This window comes from Lepidochelys olivacea (genome assembly GCF_965140295.1).
Source record: "Lepidochelys olivacea isolate rLepOli2 genome assembly, chromosome: 9".
NCBI classification, from domain to species: domain Eukaryota; kingdom Metazoa; phylum Chordata; order Testudines; family Cheloniidae; genus Lepidochelys; species Lepidochelys olivacea.
The window spans coordinates 10,472,232-10,485,261 of record NC_140419.1 but is presented as its reverse complement, the minus strand read 5'-3'; the positions used below and the strand labels follow the sequence as shown (position 1 = coordinate 10,485,261).

The 13,030-nt window shown below is 41.5% G+C and overlaps 1 protein-coding gene across 4 annotated transcripts in view; it reads left to right on the top strand.

The window, feature by feature from the left end:
- The window catches only part of SOX2 (SRY-box transcription factor 2), a 107,492-nt gene that overhangs the window by 66,368 nt on the left and 28,094 nt on the right, over nt 1–13,030 (top strand). The window contains exon 3 of one of the 4 annotated variants that reach the window (XM_084639739.1): nt 9,265–11,381. The exons of the other annotated variants lie outside the window; for them this stretch is intronic. Coding sequence (XP_084495865.1) covers nt 9,438–10,385 — 948 coding nt within the window. The 5' untranslated portion in view covers nt 9,265–9,437 and the 3' untranslated portion in view covers nt 10,386–11,381. Of the gene's footprint in view, nt 1–9,264; nt 11,382–13,030 lie in introns of those variants that run through there. 4 annotated transcript variants of the gene reach the window in all.

Sequence of the window (13,030 nt, the reverse complement as noted above, 5' to 3'; positions counted from 1 at the left end):
TAAAAGACCATGTTTTAAAACTGGGGGGATGCCCCCTCTCTCTCTCACACACACACACAAAATCACTCTGTATACATTTGAGGAAGAAGCGTTAGTTTAACTCTATCATTTGAGACATGCTTTTTTTTCCTTTAGATTGGTCAAATTAAAAATCCTCAATGATTTTAAAAGATTAACCAAAATCTATGGAAAGTGCTACATTATCTTCCAGCTTTTTGGCTGATATAGGACTGTGTAGCTCAGTGTAACTCATTGAACTATTGTAGTTGCAAGGTGCAGTGCAAAACCCCAATGCAGGTTTTTTTGTACTGCATTTGAGAGGAAACACTAATTGAAACCAAATTATTTCTGCTAAATTGTGGTTATTTTGTGTCACCAGTTGGCAGCTTGGAGCAAAGTTAAAAGGCAGCAATTTTAATATTTTATGATTCTTACATTAGTTGGTCTCCTAATAAGCTTTTCACTTTAGATATTGTGTATGAATAGCATCTCCCAAAAAAGTGACTGTTTATTATACTGAATATGCTTTCTCCATTTTTTTTTTTTCAGTTTGCTCTCTGGTTGAAAGCCTAATAAAGCAGTTTTCTAGTAAGAGTGGCTAAAATAAAGACAGTGTATTTTCTGGTTTCAGAGTAGCAGCCGTGTTAGTCTGTATTCGCAAAAAAAAAAGGAGTACTTGTGGCACCGTAGAGACTAACCAATTTATTTGAGCATACAATAGCAAAGGCACGGTACAGCGGAATTCTCATTTTTCCTGTGAACTGTTTTCTTAGTTAGTATTCATTGAATGTGTAACTTTGAAATTAACTAAGCAAAGATATAGGTATAGATCTATATAGATCTGTCAAGAGCTATCAAGCTGGCTATAAACAGAGATATTATATGTCAATGACCATTATTACAGGAAATGAAAAAAAAATCAGATCAGTTTATACCCAAATGTTTAACATCAGGAGGCAGTTTGCAAAAATTTTAGTAGCTCTCACTGAAAAGTGAATGATTAACTCAATTCTATGAGAGGTGCTGTTAGTGTTCCCCTTACAAAGAACTATTGTAAGGGGGTTTATAGCTGAGCCATAAACTGCCCCCTCTCTCTCAGTAAAATTTTGATTTATAAAGTCACAGCTCAGGAGTCACTGCTTTAACCAAATTTAGTTTTTAGAGGTTGATTTTCCTAGACATAGTCTGTATCAGTTGAACGGCCTGATACAGCCTTAGTCATGCGACTAGTGCCATTGAGTTAGGATTGGGCCCTACATTTGGAAAACACTTTGGGAATAATGGTGCTCTACAGATAATCTCTATTTATTAGTCTCCTCTTGGTGTTATAGAGAAAATATTTCTTTTCCTTTGGAGTTAGGAAGGGATCCTGATTTCCAGTGTTTCTGAAAACATAATGTAAGAACACAATCTAAAACCAACTTTAATTGCCAATTTCCAGGGTTGTTTTTTCTTACTTTTCCTTGGAACCCTCAGCCCCCTTCCTGTGGCACGGCAAGAAATTCCCAAGGACCAGGCATTAAAGCCCACTTTTATCTGGCTTTTTAGCATCCTCCCTCAATAACAAGGAACTGTTTGCTGTTCTCGTACAAATAGAATATCAGAGCCCTGTGTAAGAACCATGCACAGAGCACTCATCCTTGCCAATTTGGACCATATCTGGGAAGTCTCATCGGTATCACCCAAAGACCTCAGACAGTGTATGTCGCTCCAGGTGGAACACCCTTCACTATACAGTCTGCGTGTGTTCACTGCAAAACCCCCATTAACTTCAGTGGGAATTAGGGCACCCTTATAAGCCTGAAAGACATCTTGACTCAAGGTGCTAAGCTCTTAAAATCGATACATAAGTATTGTGGCTCACTGGGACTTTTGTTTATTTAAATCAGACAGCTCTAGTTACAGAAATCAGAGAAGCTCTATGTCCAGATAATTTTGTTTGGCAAAAATAATTTGCTTGTTACATCTGTTAATGCATATAATGGTAGTTGTAACCTTGCTCTGGATCAAGGGCCCTCACTTTTATAGACTTTGTTTTCATCAAACAAGGAAGGTAGAGGGATGAGTGGTTAGAGCAAGAGACGGAGAGTGTCTGGACTTCTGGATTCTACCCTCAGCTTGGCGACCTTGTTCAAATTACTTCTCATCTCTCTGTACCCCCCTTTGAAATGCTACCTCATACGGTTCTTAGGCTTCGATAATATTTTTAAAGCTCTTTGAGATCCTTGAATGGAAGGCACTTTATAAATGGGAAATGTGCACAGTCTCTATGCTCTGCAGATTAAATACTCCTTAAATATGAGTTTACATAAAAGACAGCTAGTCTATAATGTGAATTAAAATCCATCGCTAGTCGGTCGCTGGAGAGTTCTTAAATCACAAGGATAATGTGACACAATGAGCTTATGGTGTCAATAAACCCATGCACTAGATGTAGAGATTGTCATTCTAGATCATAACAGTTCTGAAAGACAGGTTTCAGAGTAGCAGCCGTGTTAGTCTGTATTCGCAAAAAGAAAAGGAGTACTGAAAAGTTCTGAAAGAGGCATTGTCATCTGTCCTGTCAATGATCCCCAAATTAAGGACTATGAAGAACGCAGTGAGATAAAAGGCACCATCTTGGTTGCATTATGGATGATGGTGTCAGTGATCTGTGAATTATTGGAAGTTTTTGTTTTTTAACCCTGTACTTTTTCAAACAATGCCCCAGGCTCCAATGGTGTGTTGAGGTGCGCTGAGGAGAAAAGCAACCTTGAAGTACCTCAGGCTGTGCCGCAAACATTTCCATTGAAATTGCATGAGCTTCTTTGGGAGTCATGATTTCAGTGGAAGAACCATAAAAATTCCATCAAAACTGTACTGGCTCCAAAGGAGACCTCATTTGATTTTGATGCCATGCATGGTCCTAATGACAGATACTGTTTAAAAGCATTTTCCTTAAAACTGGGAAAAGAGTCGAAAATAAAATAAATCTCAAACCCAAATTTAAGCAATGGACAATATATTTGGATTGAACATATCCATGCCCAGATGTTGAGATTTTCTGAGAATGTACCCATCCTTCATGTTCTGCAATACTGGGAGAGTTAAAGAGGAATTGGAAACCTTTCATTCTGAATGCTCCTGTTTTTGTGGGTTTAAATCAAGCAGTTAACGTTCTTCAGGAGAGGTTTTTGTGTTTAATATACATGAGTTCATTCAGTTACAATGGGAAAAGAAAACTCATTTGTTCTTACAAAACTAGGAAGGAAAGATAACTCTAAATAGACTGCCAAAAAGGATCCTGTTAAAAGGGTCTATATATACAGTAAAGGGCCTACACTTAACTATGCTTTTACTCATTTATATTGTGCAATAACCTATGAATTTATGCTAAACACTGGTACCAGATTGCTGTTGTATTGATAGGATTGTGGAATGAATAAATAAATATGGGAAATGTTTATCTTCTAGTGAAAGAGGGGGTAGGAAATATTATCTCCCAGGTGAGTGGACAAAATCTGAAGGATTTTTAAAAAGCTGTTGGCTAGTTAAGATAAATTGCATAGGAGTGTCTGGTCAAACGGTAGGATATTTATTTAGATGCCTTTGAAAATTATTCTCACAGGTGTGTGTATGTGTGTGTGTGAGAGAGAGAAAGCTTGTCTCTTGATCTTGTATTTTTTATCTATTTTAAATTATATCCAGGCTTTAGGGTTCTTTATTTTGTTTCTTGTTCCACTAGAGGAAGGGAGAAATCTGGCTGAAGGGGTCTTTTTAAATTTCAAAGGCTTTGCTTGTTTGTTTGCAACGCAAGTTTAATATCAAATCAGAATCTTGTAGGATTTTTGTTTGTTTGTAATGGGCACCTTGCATTGCGGTGAAATAAATTCCAGTGGCAGATGAGGCCACTGGAACCTCTGGTAGTGGATTTAAATTAAATCGCTTTCTAGTCCCAGGCTCCCAGCACAGGCAATCTGATCGCTCTGTATATCACGAATTCTTGTGCTGTCGCAACTGGAATGCTCGCAGGAGTGAACACTTTCAATATAGTTAGTTTTTCCTCTCGGGCCGCACGTGTGCTCTTTTTTAGATTTCATTAGTGAGAATTAGGATGAAAGAGGGGACAAGGGAGGAATGTGGAGCTTGCTCTGCATTCCGCAGCTTTCAAGGGTCCTTAGAGTCCTTGAATGAAATTATTGGGTGAAATTGGGTTTGGATGAAGTATTTGTCATCCACTCCCCCCCCCCACCCCCTTGTTCGTTTGTACATATAATACCACTTCTGAGCGGTACAATCGGGCTGCTTGCTGGACAGACAGGAACAAAAAGCAGATTAAACAGTTTTAAATAATCAAAAAAAATATCTAAAATGTAAGCAGGGTGGATTACGCTTGCTCCAGCGTGTCCCCTTCCCCCCACCCCAAATAATTCACCTTCCACGCATCCTCATTCCCTCCAGAAACAAACAAGCTACCCACGGGGCTAGGGGTAGAATTTTGAAAATGGGGTGGGTTTTGTAGTCGCTTAGAAAGCAGGACTCAGACTGGAGAGAGGGGTGCTGGTGCGTCACCCTAAAGTAGGTCATGTCTAACGCAAGTTTTGAAGTTTATTCCGGTGCCTTTCATTGCTCAGAGATTGTGATTAAGGTTGTGAGGGTTCCCCTCCTTGAAAACTTAAAAAGGTAAACAAAATATTAGACGCTTTGTTAGTTGTTTATATATATATATATATATATATATATATATATAATCAGTTGCTTCACGGAATGCACAAACAGTGGTCTGTTTTCCTTATAATATATCATACTTTTAAGATTTCATGACATCGCGGTATTTAAAGAAAATGGTTAATCACCTTAACTCATACTTGTAATATCTTCAGTACAGGATAATAATCCCCCACCCCCATCCTTATTAATGGATGTAAGTGAACAAAGCTTCGCTAACAGAACTACATCAGTATTGGCCTGAACCTTCCTTGGTGTTCTTATTTGGGAGACCTTCCTGTGGGGGGGAAAATATTTTAGGGTATCCCCCCGCCCCACCTTTTACTCATCAGCACTACAACCACTTGCCATGTGGTATTTTAAAGTCACTGGAGATTGGGTTATACTGAACGTGGTAAAACTTCCATTGGCTAACTTTAGCTTCTCCTGTCTAGTTAACTGGTTCCAGAATTGGAAAGGGGGAGGGGGGGGGAAATCTTTCTGTACATTTTCGTCTTCAGATTTTTTTTAACGTAATGAAATTAAAACTTTTGGAGCTCACAGTTGACATTTTGCAGAAAATTGAGTTATCAAGGCAGTAATTATTTCACAGGGAGATAAAACTCTCATAGCCCTAACTATCAAATAGGGCCCTTTTCAGATTTTAATTACAAAATAAAATTAGTCTGCTCTTCCTCGGAAGGGTTTGTGAGTGGCTAAACAGAGCTTTCCCCAATACTGGTGGTCGTCAAACTCTGCTAATTAGCAATGCTGAGAAATTCCAGTTAACAAGGACATTCTCTAAGTCTCTGCAGGTTCCCTGCCGTTCGCCTTCATTTCCATAAGAAGATTAAGACTGGAGGGGAACACACTCAAATGCAGATGCAGAAAAGAAGCGTTTTTAACAAGCATCATAATAGTAAGATGCTTGGCTAGTTCTCACCTAATTACTGCAAGTTAAACCTCTATTTGCAGCTAAGGACAAAAAATGGGGCTGCAATCTTCAATCTCCACAAGACTGCTTAATAGTTTGCTTTGGATTTGTTACTAGTGGGGTCAGTACAAAAATAATATGTAGGTATTATTTCTTTTACAGTTAACACGATAGGTTGTATCTTCAGGGCTTTTATAAGAAATTGGTGGGTAGAGCCTGTGTCAGAACAGTAAACAAATAAAAATCCAAGTAGTTAACATCAATTTTCTTGTTAATAGACTCATAACCTAGGAATAAGCGTGACTGCTTTACAATCCATCGCTGAGAACATTTGCAGACTATTTGTTTAACGTAAGCACTTTTCATTTCCATAAATTATACCAAAGGCAACGATTTTAAAATCCATTCAGATTAAACCAGCCTTCTCCAGGCCTCCCTTTTAAAATGTCTATATTCTTCAACAGAGTGTTGTTATTCTTGTTAATAAATTAAGATTGAAGTACTCCGATTTCATGGTTTTTATATTGTTTAAAGGAATAGCCAGTAACCCGATATATGGAGATACACACACACATATAGATATATATAGGAAACTGGGGGAATTTTCTGAAAGAGCTATCGCTTTTATCTTATTTTCTATAGCACATTATTATGTATATATGCCTGAGACAGTTTATTGCATTGATAAGAAAAACACCGTTAATTAAAATAAAGCTGTAAATACTCGTGATAACACAATTGTTAGGTATTTCCATACCTTATTTATATGATAAATGCAATTAAGAAAGAGCCAAGCCAGCCACTTTAACCTCTTCACTGTGTTATTATAGAGTTCAGGCACAAATATATGCATCTAGTTATGTGTAAAATCGCTCCTTGTGTTGCCTCAGCTGAGGATCTCACACACACAAAATTACAACGGATTCTGTCTCTATAACTACAGCCGAGAATAAAAATAAGACTGACTTGCTAACACCAACCATCAGTGATCAATGTATTACGATGAACAAACACCACTACCCCCCACCCCCACCCCCTTTTTTTCAAACTTAATTATCCATAAGATTTTTTGGAATAATGTTATCGAGTGCAGACCAAAGCATAAACAATAACCAAGTAAATACTTGGTGTGCCCTCGGTAGTGTCTGGAGAATCAGAATTCGTTTATATCTTGAATTTGCACCTATTTTTCTATGGTGTAACCTGTCAGTCTATGGGCTAGACGTACATTTTCGAATTAAACACGTTAACTCTGATAGGTTATATTTGCATAATCCATAAAACAGATGCATTCATGCTGTTGGGTTTTATTTATTATTTAGATTAATATAATTATTTGGTTCCCGGTTCTTCTTCTTCTTCTCTTTCCCTTTATTATTTCAGAACAGTGCATTTTAAAAGTAAACTGAGGGACATTCTCGGGGAGGTAAATCTACCAGTAGGGGGCGCAGCAGGCCCATACCTGAAACCCCTAGCTCAGAAAGTACTGGGCAGCCTCTCAATATATCTCATCTCCGTGTGTGTGTGTTTCCAAGTCATTCTTTGGTTTAATCCGATGAACAGTTTAAAAATAGAAGATTTTACAATATGTGGGTCTCTCTAAAGAGTAAAATAAAATTACTATCATGGGGGGGGGGGGAGATTGCCCCCCTTTTCCCTTCCTGCCCTCAGCCCTCCTCTCCCCAGCGCTGTTAGTTGAAACAAACTTCATTTAAAAAGCTGGAGAAGTCCGCTGACGATCGGGGTGCAGATTTAGCCGACTGGATTGGACAGCCTGAGTTCAGAACGTTTACACACAAGCACAGGTACAAAAAAGGCGAGAGAGGGGAGAGGGGGAAGTGGGCGCAGAGGGACCGGGGAAAGAAAATCATCTATTTTACCGAGTTAACAAACGGAACGTGCCTGTCGATACAAATCGCTACATTTGAAGAAACCGGGGTGGGGGGTAAGCCCCTAGTCGTTTAAGCACCGCAACGTTTTTGCTTTTTCTTCTTCTTCTTCTTCTTTTCTTTTCTTCCTTGCTTCGTAGTCAAGTGCATTTTCGCAACAAAGATCCCAACACGAGAGTGGAAGTAAACTTAGCTGGGGCTTTGTTTGGCGCCGTGTAGTGACAACAAGGGAAACAAAACTACCTATTTGTAACGGACGTGCTGCCATCTCTCTCCAGCATTGAGCTCCCACCTATTGAAATCTTTACATCGGGACAATGGGGGAGAGTCTAAAATTACCCTCCCGAGTCCAAGGCGCAGGCCCCACTCCTCTCGCTGGCCCCCTTTCTCCTACCCACTTCCCCGCAACCCAGCCCACCTCCACGCTCCCTCCCAGCACCTGGGCCAGGCTGGGGACAGTCACCGAAAGTACTTGAGACCCGAGGAATAAGGGGCCAGGGGGTCGATCCCCTTCTAGGACAGATCGGGGGCGGGGGGCAGGGGGGCTTGCTTGTCCTTTTTGTTTTTCAATCTCTCCCTTCTTTGGATGATCCTGCAATTTGGGAGCTGATGGATACGTTAAAATACCACTTATTTCACTTGGTTTTCCCCCTTTGTTTAAATAAGCTTTCTTCGGGGGGGAGGGGCTGAGAGATTTGAATGTGGGGGACGCTTTGTGTTGATTTCCAAGGTTTGAATGGAGAAGGGCCTGAGACGGTGAGGGGGGGGGGGTGGGAGAATGCAGCCAAACCCTGGGCCCCAGGAACCGCGATCCAACTTCCCTGCCTTTGAGAAACAAAAGAAAGGGCTTCAAACGTGGGATCAGACTCGCCACCTTCCTCAGGACTGGGACTGACTGGAATGGAGGAGTCCCAAACAGCCTAGCCCCAGCGCTAGGGGTCTGATCTGTGCTGCCGAGCAGCCCCCTTTGCAACGACGGGGGTGCTGAGTGACTAGAGAGAGATCCGGGTGTTAATCACTGCAGTGGGGGCTTGGATAGGGGCGGGGGGAAGAGCATCCAGGGGGACAGGGCAACGACGCACGGAGCTTTGGCCGATTTCTGCAAGGAGAGCTTGGCACAGCTCTCAGTGCCCGTACCTGGCTGCCTCCCTCCAGTTGCTTTTCTCCCTCAGCCCCAAGTCAACACCAGGGTTTGGGGGGGGTTTTTCTTTTTTTTTTTTTCTTCTTCCTGTTGTTTTTTTTAAATGTAGCAACAATGCTGTTTACCCACTTCCTCCCCAAGGCGTGCGTGACCTGTTGCTGTCAGAGGAGATCCAAAGGCTTCCCAGTGGCTGCCTCGCCTGCCGGTGGACCCGCCTCCCCCCGCAGACCCGTCCCGGCGGCGGAGGCTCCGAGCCCCCGCCCCGTTTCATGCAAAACCAGGGGTAGAGACTTGTCCTCAGTGGAGGAGCCGGCGCGCGCTGATTGGCCAGGGCAAACGCATTTATTCCCTGACAAGCCCCCATCACATGGATGGTTGTCTATTAACTTGTTCAAAAAAGTATCCGGAGTTGTCAAGGCAGAGAGAGAGAGAGGGAGTGTGTGTGTTTGCAAAAGGGGGGAAAGTAGTTTGCTGGCTCTTTAAGACTGAGGTGGAGAGACAGAAAGAGAAAGAAAGAGAAGGGAGAAAGGAGGAGGAAGAAGTTGGGGTTTTTTTTAAAACCCAGGCTCCAGTAATAATCATAATAATAATAATAATTATTATTAATCCATCAGCCAAGAGGAAGAGGAAGACGCTAATCCTGAGCCAAGTGTGTGTTTTTGGGGAGTCCCCCTCCCCCCTTCCACACCCCTCCCTAGGGGAAAAAAAAAGTCCAGCTTGGGACTTTGTGGCGGCTGCTGCTTCTCGCTTCTCTGCCGAAGGCTTGTTCCAGGCAAGAGCTGTTTGAATGTACAACATGATGGAAACCGAGCTGAAGCCTCCCGCCCCCCAGCAAACTTCGGGGGGAGGCACGGGCAACTCCAACTCGGCCGCCAACAACCAGAAGAACAGCCCGGACCGGGTCAAGAGACCCATGAACGCTTTCATGGTGTGGTCCCGGGGCCAGCGGCGGAAGATGGCCCAAGAGAACCCCAAAATGCACAACTCCGAGATCAGCAAGCGGCTCGGGGCGGAGTGGAAACTTTTATCCGAGGCGGAGAAGAGACCTTTCATTGACGAAGCCAAGCGGCTCAGAGCCCTGCATATGAAGGAACACCCGGATTATAAATACCGACCCCGGAGGAAAACCAAGACCCTCATGAAGAAGGATAAGTACACGTTGCCCGGGGGCTTGCTGGCACCGGGCACCAATACCATGACCACTGGGGTAGGGGTTGGGGCCACCTTGGGAGCTGGGGTGAACCAGAGGATGGACAGTTATGCTCACATGAACGGCTGGACCAACGGAGGCTATGGGATGATGCAAGACCAGCTGGGCTATCCGCAGCACCCGGGCTTGAACGCTCACAACGCGGCTCAGATGCAGCCCATGCACCGCTACGACGTGAGCGCCCTGCAGTACAACTCCATGACCAGCTCGCAGACTTATATGAACGGATCGCCCACCTACAGCATGTCTTACTCCCAGCAAGGGACCCCGGGGATGGCCCTGGGATCCATGGGCTCGGTGGTCAAGACGGAGTCCAGCTCGAGTCCCCCCGTAGTCACTTCTTCTTCCCATTCAAGGGCTCCATGCCAAGCTGGGGACCTTCGGGACATGATCAGCATGTATCTACCAGGTGCTGAAGTACCGGAACCAGCTGCCCCAAGCAGACTTCATATGTCCCAACACTACCAGAGTGCACCTGTTCCTGGTACAGCCATTAATGGCACACTTCCTCTATCACATATGTAAGACAAAAGGGTGGGGGGGGGGGAGAGAAGGTAAACAAAACAAAGAAACAAACAAAACACTTTTATTAGAGATTCTGGACTTCTTCTTTTTTTTGGACTATTTTTGTACAGAGAAAACTGGGGAGGGCATACATAAAACCAACAAGGAACTTGTATAGCTCTGGAGGGGAAGAAACTACACAAAACTTTTAAAAAGTTCTAGTGAAACGGTAGGAACTTTGCAGAAAGTTTGCAGAAGTCTTTACCAATAATATTTAGAGCTAGTCTCAAAAAGCGACGAGAAAAAATGTTTTAATATTTGCAAGCAACTTTTGTACAGTATTTATCAAAATAAACATGGCAATCAGAATGTCCATTGTTTAGATAGAAGAAAAAAACTTGAGGATTTGCCAATTAATAAAAACAAACAAAAAATAAAAATAAAAACAGTCTACTTGGAGCATTGTGATAACTGCAGCTGAATTTATAGCAGCTGTAGAAAGAGTGGATATTATTTTACAAAATTTGGACATTTTAATTGTTTTAGCAATTGTACAAAAGGCAAAAAAGGGTAGGATAAGTACTTGCAAAACCACTGAATTGTCTTGCTATAAAAGGCAAGAGTTTAGATTGTACTTTTTTTGTTTTTGTTTTTTACTTATTGTTAAAAAGCAGAAATTGCCATGCAGGTTCACACACCGTTTGCTAATTTATAATAGCTTTTTTTGTTTCCAAACTTCATCCTGTTCAGATTAAAAAACAAACAAAAAAAAACAAAAACAAAAAACCCTGAAATTACTGTGTTTTGAAATATTTTCTTATGGTTTGTAATATTTCTGTAAATTTATTGTGATGATATTTTAAGTTCTTTTTTCTCATTTTCCGTAGTTGTATTTTAAAGATTCGGCTCTGTATTATTTGAAATCAGTCTGCCGACAGTCCATGTATATATTTGAACTAATACCATCCTTATAACAGGTACATATTCAACTTAAGTTTTTATTCCATTATGCACAGTTTGAGATAAATAAATTTTCAACATATGGACACTGAAGTTACCTTTGAGTCTTGGATTTATTTTTGTAACGCAAAATGTTTTTTAAAGGATCCGTGCAGTTTAAGATGTCACTGTGGTCAACTTAGTATTATAAATAATATAGCAATATAGATTGATGAAAATATAAATCTTTATTTGTAAAATGAAATAGCTTTCATTACATAACTAGGTCTGACCAGCTGAACTGCTCCTTTTGGATTTAAAACCTGTGAAGTTGCATGTGAAAAGGAGGACTTGTGGCACCTTAGAGACTAACCAATTTATTTGAGAATAAGCTTTCGTGAGCTACAGCTCACTAAAGTAATAAATTGGTTAGTCTCTAAGGTGCCACAAGGACTCCTTTTCTTTTTGCGAATACACGGCTGTTACTCTGAAATTTGCAATGTGTAAATGTCATCCCTTTAAGAAGGGGTAAAAGGACGTTTGGGCACTTTGCTGGTTCAGACCACTTGTTGCCATCAAAGGGCTGGGGTCTGAACAGGAGCCTTGTAATAGTTTTAAAGTTAAATGGAAAGTAGTAGCATAATTAGAGGGACTGGAAAGGCAACAAAGAGTCGTTGCTCTTTTGATTTATTTTCTAACCCGTGCGTTCTTCTTTTGGGGATACAGTATATATAGGAGGAGGGTATTTTACTTTAATTGTGTGAGGATAATAATATAATAGCAATGAAAACTGCAGCTGGAGTTTGTGATAGTTGCACTGACAAGGGTTTTTTGAATCTTTGTTTGTGGCTTTCCACTTTTCTATTTTTCCAGGGTAGAATAGGTGTGTGATGTGTGGTGGGGGGAGGAAGGATACAAACAAACTCATACGCCAGAGACTTTCACGCTATATCACAGCTGTTTCTTGAATCCTATTTCTTAACTTGCCAGCGCGGTGTAGCCCAAATTCGGACAATCTCTGCAGATGATAACAAACCCCAAAGAGAAGCGTTCGCGCCAGCCAAATAAAAGAAGAGCACAAGCCATCTCTCGGAGGTAGATTTTTACTTTGTACCGTTCTAATGGCAATTGCATTTGACAATGATTATGCTTCGGAGCTATACAAATCTCTGGCCCAGGCAGTGTGGGGTAATCTACCTGTAGAGCAAAATCGGGTGATAACTTTACGTGTGCAAAGTGCAGTAAAGTTGGGCTGTGGAGCACGGGGCATGTTGTTCTGGGAAGCACACGTGAAAACTTATGTCCATTGCTTTTTAAACTCACGCGTTTAATATTAACTAGTGACACTGGAGATGCGTCCCTTAGAGACGCACAGGTCTACCTCGGGAATAAGAAGGATTCAAATACAAACAGAGCCAAGAAACTGGGATTCTTTAAACTACAGTGATGCATGAGTAGATGCATTTTTTTTCTAAGAACGTGTTTATACATTGTGAGGAAAGACATTGTGTGTCTAACCTGAGCAGACAGTGCATTGAACAAGCTATAATTCTGTTTGTGTCTGTGTCTCTGTGTGTCAGGTGTTTTTAAATCTATGTGTATCGTATTTGAGTGTTGGTTGCTGGATTGCACTTCAGCTCAGCAAAGGGGGTTACCGAGGTGACTGGGTTTGATATGGTAGTGATATATCTTAAATTATTCTGGCCTCCACACCTTTTCCCAGCCTG